This window comes from Primulina tabacum, chromosome 8, assembly GCF_025594145.1.
Source record: "Primulina tabacum isolate GXHZ01 chromosome 8, ASM2559414v2, whole genome shotgun sequence".
Classification (NCBI taxonomy): Eukaryota; Viridiplantae; Streptophyta; class Magnoliopsida; order Lamiales; family Gesneriaceae; genus Primulina; species Primulina tabacum.
This window is the reverse complement of record NC_134557.1, coordinates 3,341,427-3,365,815: the sequence shown is the minus strand read 5'-3', so window position 1 is coordinate 3,365,815 and position 24,389 is coordinate 3,341,427. Positions and strand designations below refer to the sequence as shown.

General features: G+C 33.3%; 4 protein-coding genes across 5 annotated transcripts; 1 reads left to right on the top strand and 3 right to left on the bottom strand.

The window, feature by feature from the left end:
• Positions 1-13: 13 nt before the first annotated feature.
• Positions 14-2,978, bottom strand: LOC142553007 (uncharacterized). Its single transcript, XM_075662976.1, has 3 exons — positions 2,758-2,978; positions 1,751-1,833; positions 14-245 (listed from the first exon to the last, which is right to left on the bottom strand). The coding sequence occupies exons 1-3, from the start codon at positions 2,834-2,836 to the stop codon at positions 210-212; spliced, it is 198 nt and encodes a 65-aa protein (XP_075519091.1). The 5' UTR covers positions 2,837-2,978; the 3' UTR covers positions 14-209.
• A 400-nt stretch (positions 2,979-3,378) lies between these two features.
• LOC142553006 (uncharacterized) lies at positions 3,379-6,265 on the bottom strand. The gene is made up of 3 exons (XM_075662974.1): positions 5,994-6,265; positions 4,319-5,178; positions 3,379-4,109 (listed from the first exon to the last, which is right to left on the bottom strand). Exons 2-3 carry the CDS (start codon positions 5,164-5,166, stop codon positions 3,629-3,631), a joined length of 1,329 nt encoding a protein of 442 aa, XP_075519089.1. The 5' UTR covers positions 5,167-5,178; positions 5,994-6,265; the 3' UTR covers positions 3,379-3,628.
• Positions 6,266-13,393: 7,128 nt separating this feature from the next.
• LOC142553004 (dof zinc finger protein DOF3.7-like) lies at positions 13,394-15,432 on the top strand. Of its 2 annotated transcripts, none has more exons than XM_075662971.1 (2): positions 13,394-13,632; positions 14,223-15,432. In XM_075662971.1, exons 1-2 carry the CDS (start codon positions 13,609-13,611, stop codon positions 15,063-15,065), a joined length of 867 nt encoding a protein of 288 aa, XP_075519086.1. In that variant the 5' UTR covers positions 13,394-13,608; the 3' UTR covers positions 15,066-15,432. The 2 variants fall into 2 exon arrangements, with proteins under 2 accessions (XP_075519086.1, XP_075519087.1); XM_075662972.1 differs by lacking the exon at positions 13,394-13,632 and adding an exon at positions 13,640-14,004.
• Positions 15,433-17,989: 2,557 nt separating this feature from the next.
• On the bottom strand, positions 17,990-20,413 carry LOC142553005 (protein LEAD-SENSITIVE 1). The gene is made up of 2 exons (XM_075662973.1): positions 19,913-20,413; positions 17,990-18,947 (listed from the first exon to the last, which is right to left on the bottom strand). The coding sequence occupies exons 1-2, from the start codon at positions 20,004-20,006 to the stop codon at positions 18,310-18,312; spliced, it is 732 nt and encodes a 243-aa protein (XP_075519088.1). The 5' UTR covers positions 20,007-20,413; the 3' UTR covers positions 17,990-18,309.
• Positions 20,414-24,389: the final 3,976 nt, after the last annotated feature.

Sequence of the window (24,389 nt, the reverse complement as noted above, 5' to 3'; positions counted from 1 at the left end):
GAACACCCGCACAAACGAATAACAAGTGAAAGATTGATAAAAATGCTAGGAATAGCGATCAACCAAATGGATACTTTTACCCTCATTTTGAAATATATGCCACCACCACAAGATGTTCAAATATTTATTCTGGTCTCCGATCAAAACAGAAAAAAATTAAAAAAAGACAGAGAGACGTTGCCGATTATGTCCTTGCGTCGTTTCAATTCTCAACCCTGTTTCTTGCTGGTCATACCGGCAACTACCTGCGAAGGAAAAAACCAAATATGGAAATAAATGCTAAACTCTTTGGGCGAAATTAAAGAAGCAGAGACGGACAAAAAAGACAAATTATTATCATAAAACATCTCCACATGCATCATCAAATAATATCGGCCCAGAACTCCAATGCAGGTAAATTGAAGAGAATCAATACTTCATTATTCGTGCCAGCAATTAATGTCAACGGTTATTTTCATTTTCCTGCAAAGGCTTGCCATGCATATATGTGCCTTAAATGATATGTCACGAATAATTGAATATAATTGAGGATGCCTCCGATAATAGAACATACATACATGTTGACATCTAACTACACCCCCCACGGCCCACCCCCCGTTTACACCAGCCAGCATGTCCATGACCTGTGCATGCTGTGCCTCCATTAATTACAGTAATTACATTTGTATCTGGAAAACAAAGCAAAGTAGTTCTCCCTATAATTAGCAAAACATTACCTCGGTACCCACCACCACTCCATATCCATTTTCCACGTTTCAGAAATAGATCATAAAACTTTAAGGTTCTAAGACAGACTCAATACGACATATCATCACAAGCTCATGCCCAATACAAGAAGAGAAAAAGACATCAAATTGGATATATCATGTCGTGGATTATTTTTAATCCAGTACGTGTCACTGACCACCATCAACCAACTCGGAAATTTCAATTTTCTGTCTAAAATACACTTGAGAAGATGGATCGCTAATAAGTATTCTACACCCAATCATAATTAATTGGAGAATTCAGGATTATTGGATATGAAGTGACACCTAGTCTGAGTGAATGCTAAGTGGTTAGTGAGAAGGAGAACATATAAAGATAGATCATACTGCAGGTCGATTTTACGAATTCCTGAATTTTTTCAGGGAAGCATCTATGTAGGAAAAGTTCAATATGGTAAAAAAAAAATGGCAGCACTATCGTAATGACAAGTATCAATGTGTCTGCAACAGCATGCATTGTGGGGAGCATTGGTAGGAAAACAGGAAGATTTCACAAAAATAAGAAAACAATATTGTGTTTGGGTGCGGGTGTTACAGTAACTATAAGGTCAACCACGGTCGAAATGTTAATTGTGATTGTCAAATAACAAAGTGATAGAAGAATTCAAGCGAGCCATGAAAAACATACAGGCACCACAAACCAGAACATATATGCGCTGACTCCACTGCAAAGTACAGGAAAAAATATTTCATGAAAATGTGATAAAATATTTCAATTCATCAGGAGGTTATGGCATCCTTCTCCTTCCAGGATGGAAACGTAAGCTATTCAGAAGGTACATGAAAGACTGAAAGTAGTAAAATATAACCACATATAACCGATATTTTACGAACATCACTGGCGAATATGATCATCGTAAAAACAGAAATACGCTCTACCAGAAAATCAGAGCAGGAGAGGATCTATATCTAGCAAAATAATTAGAAGGCTATGCAAGTGAGAATGTCCCAGAACAGCAACAGGCATGAAGCAATTCACTTACATCACTTAAAGCAGGTTGAGGTACTTGCTTTGACGTTTCCAGCGAGTCCAAGATAGGTCTTACTACAGCCGGAAGGAAGAGTCCTGCAGCCATCCAAATTAGAGTACTAAGATGATAAATCATATATCTTCACATAGTAAAAGTATATCGATGGTTTGCATCAAACACAGGTTCAGCATAATGTTTCAATCCACTGTGGTTTAAACCTCAAGAGTGATAAATCCCTATCATTTATAGCACTTCTGTTGAAAGGCTGTAAATACCAAGAATACAACAACATTAGGAGGCAGGAGTGATATGATTACATACACTCAACACATATCGGGACTTTGCCACATTATATAAACAGAGAAGGACAACGACATTATTTTCGCTCATCCTCACACAGATTTGTAGAGTAGCACACCCCACAGGTTTTTCCCAAATTGTAGTTCAGGAAAAACACCATGAATCCATTCCCAGCTGCATTGTCATCAATAACTAAAAATACACCTCATCTAGTTGAGTCACCTAGAGCTGCCACAAATGGCAATTCGCTCCAGTTTCCCGTCAAGATACTAGGGTTGTTCCTCGAAAGTTAATTCAAAAATACCAAAAACTTGTGTAAGACGGTCTCACGGGTCGTATTTTACGAGACATATGTCTTATTTGGATCATCCATGAAAAATATTATTTTTTATGCTAAAAAAGTTACTTTTTAAGGTAAATATCGGCAGGATTGCTGCTAAAAATTCGTGAACCGATTCGTGGGACGTCTCACGAGAATCCTACGTTTAAAAAATTTAATGTTTTTTTCCTGGAAAGTTCCAATCTTTAATCCCACCTTCATTATCCGTAAATCTGATCCCAAAATCACTGATAAGTGCCACAAAATGAAGCAACAAGAAAGCATATGCATATAAACATGGCTTTACAATACAACAAATCAAATCGAAAAAAACACGTACAAATAGATAAATTTACAGGTAGATGTACGTAAATTTATATACAAGAATTTGAGTACTCACCAACGCCGGCGATGAGGCAAGAAGCGGCAACGACAGGCTCTTGGGCTATGAAAATCCTCAGCTTTTCCATCACCGGCATTTTTGATCGATTTTATACGCCTTATTTCTAGTCCTGGTTCTGTTGTTCTTCCCCGCTGCTTCGACCTCACTTTTTAATGGCAGGCTTCAGATTTTCGGTTGAATCCGGGTGGATTCCCGTATCGGGTGTACAAGAGGACACGGTTTTCTCAATATGAGCTACTTAAACGGGCTACGAGTATGGGCTGATGGGCCACATTAGCCACTGGGTTGGATAGTTAAATTCCTAATAGGCTAAATGATTCCCATAGAATAAAAAAATAAAAATAAAAAACCAATGAACCATACAACGAAATAGATTTCAATTTTTACAGATCAATGAAAATTACTTGTTATGTATAATCTATTATTATTATTATTATTATTATTTATTAGGAAAAGGATATTATAAAAATTATCTTGGTATATTTAAGTAAACTTTCATACTTCCCGATAATATATTGCAAATTTTTATTTTTTTCTTCAACTGACTGCCTATAACTTAACCTCCGCTAATTTTAGTTTAATATTTTCCGTAATCTCCCATAACTTTACTTCCATTAATTCTCTCCAACTTAATAAATTTTATTATAATTTTAACTAATAAAAATGTTCCACATCGATCAGAAGCCAAATGTTTCAGAATGACAACTGAAAATATATATACTAATGAATAACACACATGAAAGAGGATTTGGGAGGTGGCAAGAAAACATATACATGTACATGGAATTGGGGGAAATACATACATCTTATAAAGCCTGAGCAAAGCCAAAGCCTCAAAACTATGGAAGACGCAAGCATCCGGATTAATTCACCAAGCCGGTAACAGCCACCCGATGGTCCATCCAAGTATAAATCCGGCACCAACTAAACCCATTCCTAATGCCAAAATGACTGCATATTTGTTAACATCGAACGGATGGCGATATGATCGTTTCTGTTTTCTGGTGGCATATTTTTGCTCGCTTTTCATCACTTTCCCAGTTCGAGGAATCCAAGGCATTGTTATTGGGAAAACTGTGGAATCTGGGTCACTTTTGTTGTTCTTGAATTGGAAGTACATGTTCTCCAGTTGCAGAAGTTGGAGCCATTGTCTATACATGAACAGCTGTGATGCCTGCCTAAGAACAAGCTTGAGAACGTCCTGTTTCTCCACACTCGCTTGTTTTGCTACTTTCTCGGCTTCCCTGGCTCGTGTCTGAGAATGACAAAGTGCTTGTAGAAGTTGAGAGTTTTTCATACCATTCTCAAATGTTTGCATCTCTGACATCCTTTTTTGTATTGGGCTATCCCTGATTTAGGGCCACAAAAGTCGACGTGTGACATTACGAATATGTATATGAACTCAAAAGAAAGCTGATATGCAAGAACTTGCAAGAATCTCCCTATTTAGACTACATGAGGAAATTCTAAAAGTTTGATAAGTTATCCAACTCCCAAGACATGAATGTGTCCAAAAGGAATGGTATATACTAATTTAAAACAAAAGCAAATAGATTACCTTATTGTCTTAACTTCAGCAGACATCCTAAGCTTTTTGCAGACACCCCCGGCAGCTGGGCTGCCTGATGTGTATTTATGAGCAGTTAAATGGTAGTGACCCCCAGCATTCAACAACTTACGATCTGGAGATGAGGTGGAAATTCCATCATGACTAAAGCCGTATATATAAACATCCACATCCTTCTTGACACAAGTGTTCTGTGGTGCGGGAAGGTCGCAATTTTGTACAAAATCATGCGACCTTTGTGAAACTAACAAAGCCAACTCTTCTGTATCTGTTGTTCGCCACCATGGAATATTTTTCTCTGTTCCCATCCAAGGAAATTCGGAACTCAAATAATGCTCACTGCAGTCTTTATTACCTAGAGCTCTTAATTCTTCATCCTTAACTATAAGATCTTTCTTTTCACAAGTGGCAAAAACTCTACATTGATTATCAATGGAATCTTTGGTGTGTTCATTCTGATTAATGGTACCAAAATAATCTTCTTTCTTCACAAGGATATCGGAGCTATCACGCATTTGACAGGTTTCCTTGTCAGGTTGGAGGGTATTAAGATTGTCACCCACCAATCCCTTCTGATACCCATTACTCGGCTGCATCTGAAGCCACCATCTTGAACAGGGGGATGAGTTAGAATATGAAGGATTCTGATTACAAGGTATAGAGCATGTGGTCGGGATCTCTTGACGACCACCAGCACTTGCAAGCTCTGTGTCAGTCTGTTTGACAGAGGGTGGTGCCGATGAACAACAAGCCAATTTTGGTGCTCTTTTTGCATCTTCTTGCACAAAGCATCGGTTGGCAGTTCTCTGCCAAGCAGCTCTTACTTCAGCTAGCGCCATTATTCACTCATTCTTAAAAATCAAAGTAAAAGAAAATCGTTTGTAAATATGCATTGGCAGTTTCACTTGAAAATAAATGAACGCAAAGTGGATCAGTCTCACAAAAGCACGTCGAGATAAGGCTACACTAGACATGAATTAATAAATTCCGACATAAGCCGTTATAAACATAGTTTGAAACACTACACAAATTCCAGTCTCTAGGCTCTCAAGTAGAGACTTTGCCACCTTGACAAATTATTCAAAATCCCTCTTTTCAATTGGGTAAGAATAGTTCGTCAAAAATCTAGGTGACTTGAATGGTGATTGTATTGCTAGGTCTACACAAATAGATTAAAAAAAGACCCAAAATTTCTGCAAATTGTCATCAATTCAATCAAAATAACATGCTTTAACTCCAGTTTATCCGTGAAAAAGAATTCAAAAAACAAAAGCCTTTACTCACAATCAAAGCAATCCATCAACTGGTAGCACTTCCACAGCATTAAGTATCACAAAACAGAAAGGTAATAATCGAAATCCCGAGGTTCAAAGTTACATACAGTTGCTCTAAAAACAAAGCAAAAAGGGAGAGAAGCAGAGACAGAAACTGTACACATTCTTCCATGCATGTAACTACTCATCGCCAAACGTCCAAACCTATATATGCAAATATAAGTCATCGACTGAAAACTCATAGCAATCAATTGAAGAACTAACAGAACACATAAATCACAAACCCAGATCTTGAATGGCAGAATTAACAACAATAATCAGCTACAAAAAACAAACATGACACACGCACACAGATATGTATATAAAAGCGATGGCAGAGGCCACAAAGAAACCTGTAAACCAAAATCAAAGTAAACAGGATGAGGCAGTGGAAGAACAGGAAAAGTGGTTCGGATCCAAACGATAAATTGTAAAAGATAGCGACGTTTCTACAGAAATCGGGCAAGAGAGTAGTTTTGCTTATTTCTGTTTTTTCGCCTCGTCCGATTAACAGTTATCAGGACAGTGGAGGTTTGCTAACTGCGAGCTTACGTGCAACACTGTCTCCCGAGTGAAATGTCGGGTTATTATCGCTCTTACGCAGCTAAAAATTAAAATTTCATCTTTAATTTTCTTTGTAGCCATTAATTTTGATGCTAATTTACTTTGATGTTAAACTAAGCAAACATTATGCCTATATATATAATTAATTATGTGTATAATAAATTTCGTCGTAATATTTTTTTAAAAAATAAATAAATATCATTAGTCGTAAGTGTACCTATAAAATAACGAAGATGAAGTATTTTAAAATATATATATATAATTGTCTATTTTTTAAATTGAAACATTGGAAGAGAAAATAGGATAAAAATAAATATAGAATACAAAGTTGAGTTGTCAAATGATAATTTTAGAATTATTAAAAAGTTTCACCAGTTACTCTATGAAGTTTAAATTTATTAATAGTATAGATAATATATAATATAATATATATTTTTAAATACAATAATATTTATATTTAAATAATAATTACCATGCTAATTATTTTAAATTGAATTTTTATATACAAAAATCAAAATGTTTCCAATATTTAAATTTTTTTGGCATCGTTTTGTAATGAAGAGGACCCCATCACTAATGAATTAGTAGTGCCAACATAGTTGTCAAAGTAGCATTAATCGATCTATTGAAGATTATTATATGAGTAGGTCTTTTGTGAGACGATCTCACGAATCTTTATCTGTGAGACGAGTCAACCCTATCGATATTCACAATAAAAAGTAATACTCTTAGCATAAAAAGTAATGTTTTTTCATGGATGACCCAAATAAGAGATCCGTCTCATAAAATACGATCCGTGAGACCGTCTCACACAAGTTTTTGTCTTAATATATTGCGATAGGATCTGATATTATTATCATGACTCAGCCTCTCTATATATTCAACCAATCAATTTACTTACTCGAGGGAATTAACTATGTCACCAAATTCGAATCGCTTTTCCCGACAATTTCTAAGCAATATATATATTTATTTGATAATTACAAAGTAGACAAAAACTAGATTTTTTTTCGCATCCCACGAAATGAATCGGTGATGTTTTCGATGATAGAGTGATTCGGGAAATTGACTCCAACCACATGGAAAAAATAAATTAAAGAAGAAGAAAAAGACTAATTTTATTAGAATTGATACTTGTGCAAGTATATCGTATCGTAGTACAAATACCCCGTTGCAAAATATCTAATGAGCTAGAGTTAAATAATTGATACTGATTTGGAACAATAGATTTAGGATGATTTAATTTATTTTTTAAGGTACTTGAAAATTTCATAACTCTCATGTCATTTTTTTTTTTATATGTTTGAAGTCCACATGAATGTTATTTTAGGTATTATACATATCTGAAAAATTGGCTGTTTTTGTAATTGTTTGTTAATTAGAATAGAAGAGGGAATGATTGATTGGAAGGATTAGGAAAAGAGAAGAGTGAAACAAAGATGAGCACATAGTTTGAAGAATAAACTGAAAGGTGGAAACTAAACTAATGGCTGATTCAACACAAATGCATTTGGACATGTGGACCTCCCTAATCCATTGGCCAAACTTTCTTCATTTTTAATTGTTTTTCCCTTAACTACTCTAGAGGCAGCACAAACCCATGTAGTTTGTTGCGTGCTTGGTGAGGTTTTAAATTGTTTAATTTTTTTTAACAATTTCGTCAGATTTACTGATAATCACACCTTACCCATCTCTTGCTCAGAGAATGCCTAAAAATTTGAAACTTTGATTTTCGAATTAATGCACCAAAAAATCATTTAAAATTTCTTCTTTCCTGTTTTGCCGGCTCACACATATTTCATGTTAGTGTATGTTTTTTTACAAGACGGTCTTTTATATATTTATTTAATAAGCATTATCTATATTACAATAAGAACGGGTGACTCTAATAAAAAATTTCTAAAAAAATCGTGAAAATTTGTGTGATTTCACACCGCGGTATCAACCATCTTGGTTTGCTAGTAGGCGGAAACACTGTTGTTTCACCAATCAACAATTTGGCATTTACAAAGCATAGACATTTTGTTATCAGCGAAAAGCCATCGCCGCTGGCGACTTCTGCTTCTTGTACGCATCACCAATACTGCATACTTAATTTTTGGTTGTTTTGGGAATTGATTGTCTATTTTGTGTTCCAACTGAAGTTAGGGCAAAAAGGAGACGAAAAAGATGTCTTGTAACCAAGCTGCGGACAGTAGATGCGGACTCAAGAAGTGCGAGAAGCTGGACCGGGCGGCCAGCTGGGTGGGGGCGGGTGTTGCCACGGCGTTCTTCGCTTCTCTGGAGCGTTTCTCCTGCATCAACCTCTCCACCGAGGAAGAGTCCAAGGATCGCCCCCTTATGCTCACCAAGCAACCTTCTTTCCCTGCCGATTCATACCGCCCGACCACCGATAACCTCCCTACTACTACTGCACCTACTCCTCTGTAAATGGTAGATGATTTGTGTGAGGTATCAATGTATGATAAACGTTGCGCAAATATTGTACCTATGCAATTACGTTTTCGCTTGTCTTCTATGTTTAGTGGACGATTACATACTGGAGGTGGAATATCTGTTAATTTGTGATATCGTGGGAGTTGAAGATTTTCTGATTTTAGCTTACGCGATTACGTTGTTCCATACTGTTGTGCCGATTTTCATAGTTATAAACCTCCAAATCACATCCCCTTAATAATTATTATTGTCAAAAAATTTCTGTTCTGTAGCAGAAGTCCTTGTCCAAGAAGAAATGGCAAAACTTTTGGAAATCTTAGACATAGTTTGTGCCCCATAAGTTACTCGAAAATACTTTCGATTCATCCCTCTTTGTCTACAACCAGCTCATCCTAGCCTCTTTTCCCACGACCACCTTGCTGATACCGACCACCAACTTCCATAATTTTCACTACAATTCTATTTTTACTTCTGTGACCATCTCTTCAAGCTTTAGGTTCTGTTCTATCTTGTGCCCCCTCAACTAGCTAGAATAAAACGATCACATTTTCAATGCGTCCGAAGAAGTTCATCGCTGCCTCTGCCCTAAGATTCACTCTTCGCATCCTGTTTAAGGCAAGTGCAGCATGCCCATTTCTTCAAGTTGGATCTAGATTACTATAATTATTCTTTAATTACTAAGAAAAATAGTAGTATTGTGCGTGGTACATTTTTACATAGGCTTGACATGAAAAAAAAGATCTCATTCACAGGTGAAGAAAAACTGTCTTGTGAGAAATAACAAGTAAATGATCATAATGTGGATGAATCGAAGATGTAATGATGTCGGAAGTAGTATAAAATAGAAGATCTGGTGTGAGAGTCTCGGAGAGGAAGGGGAAGTCTTTGTCGCATGAAGATGAAAAGAATGCCAACTTAATTAATCGTAATTCACCATTAACCGACACTGAATGATCATAGTTAAAAGAGAGGAGGAAAAAAGGAGCATTAAAGCCATGCATATCTTCATTGATTATGGGAGGAGGACGCCATCATTTTAGCGGGGAAGATATTTTGTTTTGTTTTGTTTTTTTTTTTTGCTTTTTGGTCTAGTAAATATTTAAATTTGTGTTTTAGTCTTACAAGTTATGTTATGTTTTGTCTTTTGGTCATTTTTACACAATCTAACTAATTACAAGATCAAACCCAAATTTGAATGTTTACTGAACAAAGCTCAAAACATACAAATTTAGAGGACCATTGTGGCTATTATTCCCATTTCAGTGAGCAAATTGAGGTAATCAAATCCATTTTTCCACGATGATGACATATGATTAAACTCAGAACAAATGATTGATTTATTGCATAATATTTGCTTTATCAAACATGATTCAAGCTTATAATGATCTAATTATACTTAGAATCAACCAGATCAGTCTTGACTCTCGAGTAATCGCAAATATTCTTCATAAACCCATCTCTGGAGTCCTGGGCTCATTACTGATTAAATTTTCTGAATTCCCTTGATATGGAACTGGCCAACATCGATCATCAATCCCCAAATAATCGGTACACACCTCATAGCAGGATTTTTCTCTTCAACATCTTCATTGTCAAAAAGTTTATGATCTTCCTCAATTATTTTGATCAGATTATCATCTTCAACATCTTCCTCATAGCAGGAGAAAGTTGTAAAACCAGATATTGATCAGATTATCATGCATGATGAGTAAACGTAGAATTTTTCTCTTCAACATCTTCCTCATAGCAGGAGAAAGCTGTAAAATCAGATTTTGATCAGATTATCATGCATGATGAGTAAACGTAGAATTGAGGATAAAAATATATTAAGTACGTACCAGCTCTACGGGGCAAGAACTTCCAGTGTCCTTCGCCATTAGTGTGAATATATTTCATTAGCAACTCATCTTCTCTTCAGCGGTCCATGGACCTTTCTCTGTAGTAGTATCTCAGAACAGCAATCTCTCCTCATGATATTTACTTTATTTTCTTTTAGCTTATAATGATTTTCTCTATAAAGTACGAACGTACCTGGATTAGCTAGGGAAGGGAGCACATGTATGCTGATCAATATAAATAAAAAAAATCGATATGTTGAACTATACAGGTGATCGATGTGAAGTCCTTATAAAGAACACCACACACATAAATAAACATCCCAAGTGAGCTGCATTTGTACACTATTTAGTATGATGGACCATTGAAAGCCACACATTTTCCAAATATAGATTCATGAAATAAATATTTACGTTGGGTTGTTCTGAGTTTTTGTATGTAACTTATCAAAATTTGATTTTCATACAATAATTTGATTTTTTTTAAATCTTTTTTTGGTCCAAAACCACTAATTTGATCGAATATGACTTATTTAATACTAATTTTCTCCACGTGACTGAGAAATTTTGATAGTACAATTGACATGCCGAGTTCTGTGATTAGTGTGTATGTACACCTAATCTCCTCATGAGAAAATATATATAGCATCTGTTGAAACTGTTTTCTGACAAGAAATAATTGCTGTTCTCGATATGGTTACAATTTGTGCGTATTATCAAAGTACAAGAATAAAAAGGTCTGGAAAGTTGTAATGAAAATGATACATGTAAGATGTTGGATGTAAAATAAAGCAGACAATTTGCAAATGGGATTTCCTTACATGATCAACAGTGTTTTTAGCTCACGCAGTGATAAAGCACTGAATGCAGCACGCAGTGTCGACTATTAGACAATCTGGGAATCGTAGTTATGACGCGTTTTCAGGAGGAAAAATAAACCAGAAATCCCATCGAATTAAGATTCAGTTTTAAGAATACTACACGTTTGCAGGAAAGAAATAACGAATTGGAGTATTTAAGGTTGTGCATGCAACGTGTGCTAACTGAAATGTTGTAATAAATGACACAAATATTAATTTCAGCGTTTCAAAATATTATCAGGAGTGTCTTCAGAATTATTATTCATATACATATACAGATGATAAATATCGTCAGGGTGAAAGAAAATCTGCATGATCCGGATCATCTGAACCTACATATGTCTAACATAGCGCCTAGGATAGGATATGAAAGGAAACGAAAGAAGAATTTGAAAGGCTTACGACGAGATATGCAATAATCAAGTTATATTTTTTTTAAACAACAATCAAGCCAAATTTGGGTGGTAGCTAGCGTGGAGGGAATATTCTCCAAAAGTTTATTATTATATATTTAATAGTCATATATATGCACTCGACGTCACTAATTCGGAATTAATTCAAAATTATTAATTTTATTATTATTGATATTTTAAGAATAATTAAAATAGCAAAACAGTCTTGCATGAACCAATAAGATGTTTTAACAGGTTATTTTTTTGTTTAGCCCCATAATCCAAATTCGTGGAATATGAAGATCATTTTTTTCCTGATCACGTCATAGTTTGAGTTGAAAATAGATTATAAAAATTAATCACATCCTTACCACCATCAATTCATCCCCTACATGTAGTCGAATTCCCCCCTCTACGAATTTAAAATTGCACTTTCGAAAATTCCCTTTTTTGCACCTCTTAATTACAATTTTTTTTTTTAACTTACGACACGTTGCTATTTCTCCATTTGTGATCTAGAAAATATTATTAACAAAATCAGTAAAAATCGCACAAAATATCTAAACTTAAAAAAATTTTGGGGCTCCAACTAGGCTGCTGGGAAAATTCAAAATAGGTTGCAGACTTATTTTGGCAATTCTAATGCGCACTAATTGGAGCCCACCAAAGCTTGTTTTGTCGGCCTTTGTTTATCAAATGCTTAACAAACCCCACTATTTCAATTTTGTCAATTTACATCTGTGCATTTTGATCACTTTATTTCTGAGTTCATTGGTTGGCTACGTACCACTTGGCACTTGCATTCAATATGTACGTGGTTTCAAAATATATTTGGTAGAGTACATATTTGAATTCGAGAGCCATCAATAAAACATGTACATGCATCAATTTTGAAAGCAGCAAGAATTCATGCATATGGATCAATGGCAAAAAGAAATGAAATTGCTCCGGTTGGTTGAGCTACATATCCAGAGGCTCTTAAATTCTTGGACTGGTCCTGAAAGTAGTTGAAGAATGTTTCAGTTAGGAAAATGTGTTAAGGGACAAAAATGTATTTATACTAATTAAGTCATTTGAAATATTATAATTGCTAAAAAAACTGTAAGGTTTTTTTTTCCCTTCTTTCATGATGATCGTTCTGAACATGCAAACACGTTGGCCTTTTCGATTAATAAAGGAAAACACATGGGTAAAGCGCAAAGGGATCTTTTTCTTTTCATGTCTTCACAACATGCAACAATATATAATTGTTCCTTCGTTTAAAAATTTAAACCTTTGGATTAATAGTTTCATATCCACAGAGAAAGTAAGAAATTTATTTCAATTTTATGCCATACGTTAAAGAATACAAAGATAGGATATATATCTATCTATATATATATCGTGTGTGTGAAGTTTACAATCTTCATTTGTGTGTGTGTGTGTGTGTGTACTCTACAATTGTTTATTAGGAAGAACGAGCTAGTGATATATAGTGGGATTGTGGGAATGGCATGGAGACGTCATGATTGAAGGATTCCTTCATTCCGGAGTCAAAAAAGAGAAATCCACTAAAGAATGTACATTCACAAATGCACTTGCGGGAGAATTAAATAGTGAAAAAGATGGATGATGGTGAATAAAAGCAGACAAAAGTTCACACTTCAGATTAAAGCTCAGGAATATATTATATGTAGGATAATAAGTGCAGTCAAAACAAACAACCCCTTTCCTCCTTCCTTCCATCACCCATAAGAAGTAAAAGCCAACTCAAAAAAATCCACCCCAGCTTGAACAACTCAAAATAACACCCACTTTCTTGAATTAAAGACGGACAGCTGTAGACAATTAAAGAAGGAGAATTTTCTCCATCTCTTTCCTTTTTTTTGCTCCTCTGGATTCATGGATAGTGCTCAATGGACTCAGGTGAGAAGGGTTTTTCTTGTTTATCACAATTATTGTTTTTTTCCTTTTCTCTTTTGGTGTCCGGTTTCCTTGAAGAATTTGAACTGATTATTTATGCGGTTGGAGAAAATATACTTGGTTTTGTTGTCTTTATGGACCACAACCTGCCTTTGATTTGTGTACATATTTTACTTCTTTCATCTTATGAATTATCTTGTCCTTTTCCACCCCTTTGTCTCTTCTCTTAAGCTTTAGGTTTGAGACAGTTTTTAAATACAGAAAATGTGTGTTTGTGTGTGAGACATGACACCATATATTACAAGTTTCTTCGATCCCCACCCTTTTTTGCATGTGTTCTGCACTGATGAAGACTAGCTAGGATATATGAAAAAGGTATTCTTAATTCGTTATTAATAATGTCTGTTCTCCTTTCTTTTAAAAGTTACCTAGCTAGCTAGTTTTGTCTGTTTAGCTAGCTAGTTTGCTATCTCTTTCTAATTTTATTAATTTCGTCATCAATCCCAAATACGTGAACGTACGTACAACCTTTCAAATTATATACCAGCCAACGTATATTACTTATATAATATATTTTCTATTTTTAATCTCAGGAAATTGGTGCTAGAAAATCTATGGCAACAGCTCCAAATGAATGCACGAGGGAAGGAATGGAGAGAAAGGTGAGGCCTCAGAAAGACCAAGCCCTAAATTGTCCAAGGTGCCATTCAACTAACACAAAGTTCTGTTATTACAACAACTATAGCCTCACTCAACCAAGATACTTCTGCAAGAGTTGTAGAAGGTACTGGACAGAAGGTGGAACCCTAAGAAATGTTCCGGTTGGAGGTGGTTCGAGAAAGAACAAGAAATCCAACTCTGTTATTAATTCACCTTCATTATCAATGGCAACTGCATCATCAGTTTCATCCCAAAAGCAGATTCCTGATCTGAACCCTCCAAACTTTGGTTCGCAGAACCCTAAAAGCCATGACCAAGGGCAGGATCTTAATCTTGGTTTCCCAGCTTCACAAGATTACTATCATGTGATCCCTCAGTTTTTAGAGTTTCCCAAGATTGAAAACCAAAATGTCATCAATTCTATTTCTTCTTCACCATCCTTTAATCCTGCTCAACTTTCAGCTCTAAATTTTTTAAGGAATGGCATTGCTGTAAGGGGGTTAAATCCCTCTATCCCTATGGCTAACACGGAGAATAATGCCACTCCTTTTGCTTCTGGATTCCAATTTCAAGAAATTAAACCATCCCTTCCTTTCTCCTTTGACGGATTTCATGGGAATTCTGGTAGATTGTCCCAAGAAAATAATATTAATGAAAGCTTAGTGTTTCCTTTTGGAGCAATGAAACCGCATTCGAGCACAAATACTGAAGCGGATCAAAGAAAGGAACAAGAGAATTCAAATTCAAATGGATACTGGAATGGAATTTTAAGTTGATCGAGTGAAAAGGAGAGGAGGACAATTACAAGTATTAGACTCCATGCAGTGTTTCTTTTCTGATATTTTCTTCTTTAATTTGCATGTTCCTATACATATGTTTCTCTGGTTTCGTGGAAATGGTTTACTGTTTGAAGTTATTTCGGACTAACATACATACTACATCATGTGATTGTTATGTATCAATTGTTTTTAGTCTGTCGTTTAATTAGTCTTTTGAGTGTTGTGATTTATGACTAATTGGAGCTATACATAGTTTCCCAAAAGTGAGATGCTGATATTTGTCATGCATCATCCCGAAAGTTATCACTTTTAAGCATAATCCCAGCTTTGTGCATAATGCCAAATAAATCATTTTCATCTTTTACTTGCCTTTTAATTTATATCTCTTCAGTTCAATTCCATGGCTGATAAACAGTGGCAGAGTCGAAACGCATGGTGGGAGAATCCACCATCAATCGGTTTGAAATTTCCTATATATTAATTACATATTTCACATAAAAATAAAGAATTTGTCACCTTCTAGCTATTTATCCAATATATAGAACACGTTGAGTGTGAGTTTCCTTATTACTACGTACTTTTTCCCTGATATTTAAAATCTTTCAAACTATTAAGACTAACTAAAGGTACATATATAGCATTCTAAAAAATTGAGTCTCAATCTCTACAGCGGTCTCATTTATAATTTAAGTCGTGCATTTATCTAATTTCTCTAGTTTTGAGCGGCATATTTGGAGGAATAATCTTGGTCAAACTTCATTTTTGAAAAATGACATTCTCCAAGTCGATGAATGTTTTTAAATACAAATGAAAAAGTCATTTTTTTTTTTACATATATGACAAACTACCCCGTTTTGAGCTTAGCTTCTTCAAAGCTGGCTGTTTTCATTTTGCTTTTCCAGAAATCAGACGCAAGTTAGATATGAACTGTTAGAATATGCTTGAAAGTTATTAGAATTCTCGGGATTAATGTCTCCGGCTAATATATAAATTAAGATCCAATCAGTCAATAAAGTTGAGACACACACACACACACACACACACATATTAATTAATTTAAATTTCAAACGCTCCTCCTAAACTAATTAAAGCTTAAAAGAGAAGGGACTGCCAAGTTTGAATAATATTATTATGATGGTGAATGTGATTCTTCCAGCCAAGAAAAGCACTTCATTTAATAAAAGAATTCAAAGAATAGGAATGTCATGTTGAATTAATATAATTAATTGAATCCCTGTTATATATATTCAAATGCATTCCACAATCAGTGATCACAAATTTCCAAATGTCGACCCCAATGTAAGTGATCGATCGATGTCTAATTTGGAGACCGTATTATAAAGATTAGTGATATAGTGCTGTAGATCACACCTGCCTCAACCAAAAGCTAGCTTCACCTAATGTTTCTTGATTACGTGGCCATCACATTAACAAGTTTCTATTCAACCCTACGGGAAAGCAAAATTAGTTGGGCATGTCAACTGTATATATATATATTAATCCAAAATCAAAATTCAAATGAGTGTGAAATGAGATCAATATTATATTGTTGCAGCAACTTTCTCTCGGTTTAAACTATTAATTAAATTAAAGCACAATTTAACTGATGGGACTTATCTTCATCCTCACAACCATGATGTTCTTACCATCAAGTTTTTTTTTTAAAAAGCCATCGCATCGGTTCTTAAACTAAAAAACGCAGTATGTGTGCCAGATGATGGAGATGTAACGATGAACTGAAACAATCGCATTTTTTGCCTTTGTAGTTAATTAAATATACAACAAAAAACTCAATTATTTATGTTACCAAAGTTTTTTATGTAATTAGTAAATCCAGTCTTATGTAGATGAGAAACAAGCAACAGCATAGCTGCATGAAAAAGCGACTAGCCAACTTCTGATGTCCACTTTGCACCATGTAGTTGGTTTGAAATTACGATGACTTGCCCTACACCTCACAGCGTTTTCACTTGCAATCTGTTGGATTATATATATATTTATTTATTGGGTTGTGTGTTAATGAGCTTTCCACACATGTGAGATATTCCACATATCTCACTGTTGGTACTGTTGTTTGACTGTTGGTGCTGCGTAATCAACTGATAAAGTTTAGGTATTAATTCAGTTCGCTAGCGTAGTGATTTGTGCTACCGTCTTTATAAGTTTGCGCGTTGTATCATAGAAAACATTTGTCCATTTTGATCTTCAAAACACATACTGAAATAGACGAATCTGTTTTAATGAAACTGTAATCGTTATAGACATCGGTTTAGTTTATTTTTTCTTGGTGTTTTATATATATGATATTATACTTTCAATATCATATTTCTTTTGTTTCGTGATTCGTATTTACATACAACAGACTGTTATCGTTCACTGTTCTTTATATGTTGTTTTTATATTTTCGCTTTTAGTAAAAACAAATTGGCTAACACGATCAATTCGATAAAAATTAGAATCTACATATTTGTTTTAGAAAAAATAGTATCCAGAATAATCTAAAGCGAGAAACTACAATTTGAGTAAAAATGGATTCCTCGTGTGCATAAAACAGCAAACTTTTGTTCAAGGGAGTGTGTGCGGCTTTATAAAAAATGATTATGGATTTTTTTTTACATAATATACTCGACAGATGGTCAAACGAGTATTCGGAGAGAGCAGTCCTTCTTGTTATCAAATCCTGCGATGTGGATTTCAAGTGAAGCCACGACACAGGGAATCAATCTCTAGCCCACGTCATTGATCTCCTTCAAAAAAACTTCCAGTGCTTTACATATTGATGGGTGTTCCAAATTCCAATAAGCTAATTAAATTTGCTCAAAACTGTCATGCGTGCCTTTTCGTGCACATCGCTTGACCTACATAAATCTTAGAGTGAAACAAATCTAAGCCAAAAGGGAAGGAAAATAACCATCAACGGAAAGGAAAATACATGAAATAACAAAAGTCGAAGTATTAATAAGGTGTGTCACATCGTGTGGGTATGTGCTTGGATTCTGTCCAACCAAAATAGCTTTTAACAAGTTCGTGTCGGTCGAAATAACCAAAAGACGACTAAAATTCCAAAGAAGAACACTTCACAGCACAACTAACAGTTTCTATTACCAATAGCACAAACCAGACGAGCTATATGCATTATGCCCTCAACTTTTTTAAGGGTGAACCGTGAAAGTACAATATATCCAGCACTCATATCCGAACTAATGAGATTGGTGTCATTTCATAAGTTGCACAGTAGCAGTCACATTTGTTGTACCTCCTTCATTTCTGCCCAGCCAAGGTTCACTGCCAGATCTTCAACCGGTACCTTGATAACATCACTCCGCACACCAATATCAGTGGCATACCTGCCCATGCAGTACATTCCTGCTGTGACTGTCGCCACGCCAACTGGACTAGGCAATAGAAACTTCAGAGGAGAAGAAAGAATAGCTGCCACTGGTGCACCAATGACAGAAGAAGCTTGCCCACTTCTTCCGACCCCTTGACGATCGACAATCAGTAGTCCTGTTTTGCAGTACAAGGCAAAATCCTCACAGTTATTTTGAAACACATCATAGTTTCCAAATCCATTTTGAAGTAAATACATTGCGCGATGAATGACTGTTTCCACTGGGTCAGATGTTGCAGTTGTACAAGTGCCTCCACGTACTTTAGCTATGAAAACGGACGGGATCACTCCGTATTCGAAACAGTAAAGTGAACCATTTCGAAGGAAGCAATCAAGACAAGAAATGACAACTCCACTATTTGGCTGCCTAAACCCACAGTCAGGAAAGGCCGGACATTCTGCAGTAAGGCTGTATTGTTCATCACTGGAGGTGGAAGAGGTTTCAACACGGGTAAAATGAACTACTTTGCTACCCCCAACATAGATACCTGCTCAATCAGATATTAGAAGGGTCAAAAGGAGGTACTAATCATCTGTTACACAGACTAAACGATAGTTCAAGCCGTAAGACTCAACGGATGATTTTCACATAGGCTAATCTGACAGAGTAACACATGATCGTTGATATAGCTTTTAAATATAACAGTACCAATTTTTAATTTGAAAGATTGCATCAAAGCCTAAAGAATATTGGAAAAATCTATAAACAACTTGTAAGAAGAACGTCTTAGCTTTTACTTCAATGCAGCTGAATTCAAACCGTGAGCAGCACATTGAAAGCTCGTAGCACAGAAAAACACTCAACAAATAGGATATAGTAGTTGAGTTTCTTCATTTAAAATGGACAAAGAGGAGTCCAAGAATTAAGCAAAAACTTTCTGGACGAAATATGATCTTAAATTGGCATTGGAGAAGTAGATCAAATGGCAGATATTAGAAACTATGTATTTCTGAATTGCTTCTTGTCTCTGTAAATTTCACGAATCCCTGAATTAAGGCTGCCAATTTTTAAGGTCTAAATGACCCCTTGGTGACCAATACGTTATATCAACTCCAAATTCGGCTCTCTGCCCAGCCAACAATAAACTGAGATAAAAAAAAAAGACATTTTATTGTTATTATTATTTTTGCAAAGCGAGCAACTTATATATACCTATTAAGGACGAGCCCACATCCAGCATAAATATGCTGATACTTTTACACAATATAGAATTTATTGAACCAGGATCAGATTTTAATACAGAATACAACTGCAGAAATTCACGCCAAAGACTTGCATCCCATCCAATTTGCAGACATGATATCAAAATAAGCAAGGCACAACCTAAAGGCATTCAATTGGATCCAAACAAATAAAACCCACATTGCAACTTTCTTCGATGTTCAACAACTATAATTACTGGAACAAACATAAAAAAGTTAAACAAAGACAAAAGGCGATATTGTAAGCAACCATGATGAGAATACGCAAACACTGCTCTGTAAGTGTAAATATGATCCCCTGGCTTGATCTCGCTTCTCTTCACTCTGTTTGTGAGCAAACCCATCTCGCTTTCCGCAAAATTTGATCAATTTTACACCTATAACCCCACAAGACTTTTTTTTAATATATCAAACAGACACAGAGTCCACCAATTCAACATATTCACTGTTTAACACTCGGGGAAGGGTCATTGTTTGTAAACAAAGATTGACTTAGTCCGAATAACAAAATATCCTAGTATTTGCTCAATAATCCTCACGAAAACAAAAGTGTGAAATGAATTCCGTAGCACTGGTGTGGGCACTTTCGGCTTCTTCTTCTACCAAATCAGATTTCATAGGGTTAATTTTGCAGTATTGGACATTGGAGGGGACCCATTCCATAAGGGCTGGTAAATTTATGATTCCTGATGTTGGTATCCAAGGCAAGTTTGCTCTCTCCGTTGCCATTGGTATTCCTCCATATTATGTTAACGTACCCATTTCAGCGTAAGATAGAATATAAGTTTGCCTTCGTGACCTGATTTGAAAAGAATCTATATCTATATAAATATACGAATGTGAATTGTGAATTAATATAAATATTTTTATCTTCATTTAATAATAATCATTAATACATGTTTTCTTTTTCATATATTCTTTTAATAATAATCATTAATACATTTTTATTTTTTTCCATATATTTTTTTAATTCTATATCTATATAAATATATGAATGTGAATTGTGAATTCACATAAATATCATTACCTTCATTTAATAATAATCATTAATACATGTTTTCTTTTTCATATATTCTTTTAATAATAATCATTAATACATTTTTATTTTTTTCCATATATTTTTTTAATAATAATCATTAATACATTTTTATTTTTAAATTTAAAATTTACCTTTTTCATATATTCTTTTAATAATATTCTATATCTATATCTCTATCATCCTTACCTTCATTTAATAATAACCATTAATACATGTTTTTTTTTCATATATTCTTTTAATAATAATCATTAATACATTTTTATTTTTAAATTTAAAATTTACATAAATTAATACATGTTTTCTTTTTCATATATTCTTTTAATAATAATCTATATCTATATAAATATATGAATGTGAATTGTGAATCTAAATATATGTACAATTCACATTCAAGATCAAATTCACAGAAAATCACTATCATAATGTTATAAATTGTTAGTATTACGAACATTAAGGTAATAATGAGAAGGCGAATAGAGATGAGTGTGATTAAACAAAATTAAATTATTAATAAATATTAAGGTCATATAACACATTTTTTTCCCATTTAGAATGTAGATATATTTAGATTACTTATGTATCAACAAAAATACGTGATTGATAGAAAATATTTGTATGTAAGTGATTTCATTGCAAACATTTAAGTTATTTAATCAATTTTCAATATATGATGCTAAATACATATTACTAAATAATATATTATCTATTAATCTATTAAATATATGACTTTCATTTGTGAGCTTACTATTATATATTTTTTTTTGTTTTACAATTTGTCATGTTAATGATGTTATTTAAGTCATTTTTTATCTTAGTTTAATAAGATCATTAATAGTGTATTTAACTCAATCAAACTAATTATTATTTTAATTTACTTTTAAATTTAATTTTAATTACTTAAATTTATATATTGCCGTCAAATAATAATAGTAAGACAAAGGGAGATGAGTCGGATTGAATAAAAATAAATTATTAATAAATATTTAGTCAATTTTTTTATATATATGATAAATAAATATTACTAAATAATATGCTCCATTTGACCATTTTGTATTCTTGCAATGAGAGAAGTTTTTTTACCCTAGCGTTAACATGTTTGATTGTTATATGTCATTTGTATTGATCATGTAATTGTGTTTGGATTGTTTATGTGATTTGTTTGTTTGCACAAAGAAAAGAGAGAGCAAAATCAAATATCCAACAAAAATGGTTATTTTTCAATTTTTTATTGTTGAGATATTTTGTTAATTTTTAAACACATAATGCATGTTTTCTGTTTGCTTAGATTACTTGGTTTGAAGTGACTTAGAAAATATTAAAAAAATTGAAATATTTCTTCGTTTTTACCTTATGTATCAGAATATCAAGAGATAATATTTTTTATTTATTGGGGCAATTGCAATTAGAGGAGTTTTTTTACCCTAGCGTTAACATGTTTGATTGTTATATGTCATTTGTATTGATCATGTAATTGTGTTTGGATTGTTTATGTGATTTGTTTGTTTGCACAAAGAAAAGAGAAAACAAAATCAAATATCCAACAAAAATGGTTATTTTTCAATTTTTTATTGTTGAGATATTTTGTTAATTTTTAAACACATAATGCATGTTTTCTGTTTGCTTAGATTACTTGGTTTGAAGTGACTTAGAAAATATTAAAAAAATTGAAATATTTCTTCGTTTTTACCTTATGTCTCAGAATATCAAGAGATAATATTTTTTATTTATTGGGGCAAATGTATTTCCAAACTTCTGTCTATAAATCAATATTTAAAATTTTTACGACATTATTATATTCTCTAATCAATTTGTTTTACTTAGATTGATAGAAGGCATTTTAGTTTGAGTTTTTATGTATTTGCTTATATTATTTTTGTAATATTATTTATTATGAAAATAATAGGTGAACTACAAAATTTGGTAGGTCTAAGAGTCCTCTGGTGAACGACAAATATGGATAAATTATTAAAATATATAATATTCAGTAGATTTTTGGCATGCGATTTTGTTCTAATTCAATGATTATGCATGATTCTAAATTTTTATTATATCACAAGTTAACACATGCCTAATATTTTTCTATGGTTTAAGAAAAATTGTGTGACTTACTCCAATATTATCTCGATATATTTCGAGGTGACAACAAGATTGTTTTTGTCTCTTTTTTTAGTCAAAGTGTCTAACCAGCTAATTCATAATATATATGATGGTAGCATAGAAAACTCCTCGTGAAATAAATTCACTTAGCCAAATATTGAAATTCAAATAAAATTCTACAATATTTCATCAAATTAATTTTGACTAATGCTCATGAAATCTAAATGGTTATATTATTAGATGAGAATCATGAGATATTGAAAGAGACAAATATTTTGACATATATTTGAATGATATCTCATATGCATATCTTAATTACATTATTCGTATCTCTTCTCAAGATTTTTAAAATACAATAATTAATTTTGTATATCGTTCCACAAGATATAAAATATTATAAAACAAAATATAAACTCGATAGAAGAAAATTTGTTTAGTTTCAATGAATAATATAATATTATGTTCTAAACGCAACAAATGAGATTGAAACTATATCATCCTCATGACATGATGCACGCAATCATTATTTCAAAGCTTCCAAAAAATGACGATCAAGATGACTTTCTTCAATTGCGTCAAATTAAATGAGGACACAATTCTAAGATATAGTCATTTGAAGAGATTTCAAGTATTTTTCTCACAGTGATTGAGAAATAGTTGTTAAAAATTTATTAACCTTATAGCTATATGTTGATAATATTGACACTAAATATATAAAAATGATATCACAAATATCACAATATTTGAAGAAGGTGCAACATCATTCATTGGTTATGTTGTTGAAGAATATATAGGTTATACATATTTTTAGTCACAAGTGAAAACTTATCACGAGTAAAAGCATTTTTTCTTAAGAGTTATAGTTGATGATTGTTAAAAGCGGAAAAATCATTTAACAATAAAAAAATAGTCGGGAAAATAAGATTATCAGATAAAAACAATGTAGAAAACAGAAAAAATGGCGTGATAAAGAAGCAAACTACGAGCATGTCAGATTCCCGATAAAGATTGTAAATAACATAATAGATGTTAAAGACGATCATATACTTGCTGAACATACTCAAAATAGTTATATGCATATTATAACAAATTACGACAAAGAGTTGTTGAGTTGTCAAAATCAACCAAGAAGCATATTGGAAAGTGTGTCAAGTGGATAAGATAATTTATCTGATCCATATACCGTCTATGGTCATGATTTTTTATTTTTTATGGCTTAGTTTGTTTCAGTTGATAAATGTTATTAACCATGTTTTAATTCATTTAAATATTATCAAAATTTCGTACATATATTTTCAACAGTTTAGATTTTTACGTGCAACGCACGTACATTTTTCCAGTATTATATAAATAAACTTAATTTGAGGAAATTATCTTCGGACTAAATAACAGATTTGAAAATAGTTGACTTCTTTGATTGCAAATAATTGAATATTTTTTTTAAAAAAAAATGTATAAGTATAATATTGTTTTAGAATACAAAGATATAATATAACTATTTGTACTATTGACGAGACTTGAGCATGAACCCGAAACTTTCTTATCTCGAGTAAAGATAAAAAAAAACAACTAAATCTAATTAAATAAATTA

Excerpts from the sequence above, each read along its gene's own strand:
- LOC142553007 (XM_075662976.1), bottom strand. The coding sequence starts at position 2,836 with ATGCCGGTGATGGAAAAGCTGAGGATTTTCATAGCCCAAGAGCCTGTC. Across the intron at positions 1,834-2,757 it reads TTGCCTCATCGCCGGCGTTG|GACTCTTCCTTCCGGCTGTA; the intron begins GTGAGTACTCAA and ends GGATGGCTGCAG. Across the intron at positions 246-1,750 it reads CTCAACCTGCTTTAAGTGAT|GTAGTTGCCGGTATGACCAG; the intron begins GTAAGTGAATTG and ends TTTCCTTCGCAG.
- LOC142553006 (XM_075662974.1), bottom strand. The coding sequence starts at position 5,166 with ATGGCGCTAGCTGAAGTAAGAGCTGCTTGGCAGAGAACTGCCAACCGA. Across the intron at positions 4,110-4,318 it reads GCTGAAGTTAAGACAATAAG|GGATAGCCCAATACAAAAAA; the intron begins GTAATCTATTTG and ends GCCCTAAATCAG.
- LOC142553004 (XM_075662971.1), top strand. The coding sequence starts at position 13,609 with ATGGATAGTGCTCAATGGACTCAG. Across the intron at positions 13,633-14,222 it reads ATAGTGCTCAATGGACTCAG|GAAATTGGTGCTAGAAAATC; the intron begins GTGAGAAGGGTT and ends TTTTAATCTCAG.
- LOC142553005 (XM_075662973.1), bottom strand. The coding sequence starts at position 20,006 with ATGGGTTTGCTCACAAACAGAGTGAAGAGAAGCGAGATCAAGCCAGGG. Across the intron at positions 18,948-19,912 it reads GTTTGCGTATTCTCATCATG|GTATCTATGTTGGGGGTAGC; the intron begins GTTGCTTACAAT and ends CTGATTGAGCAG.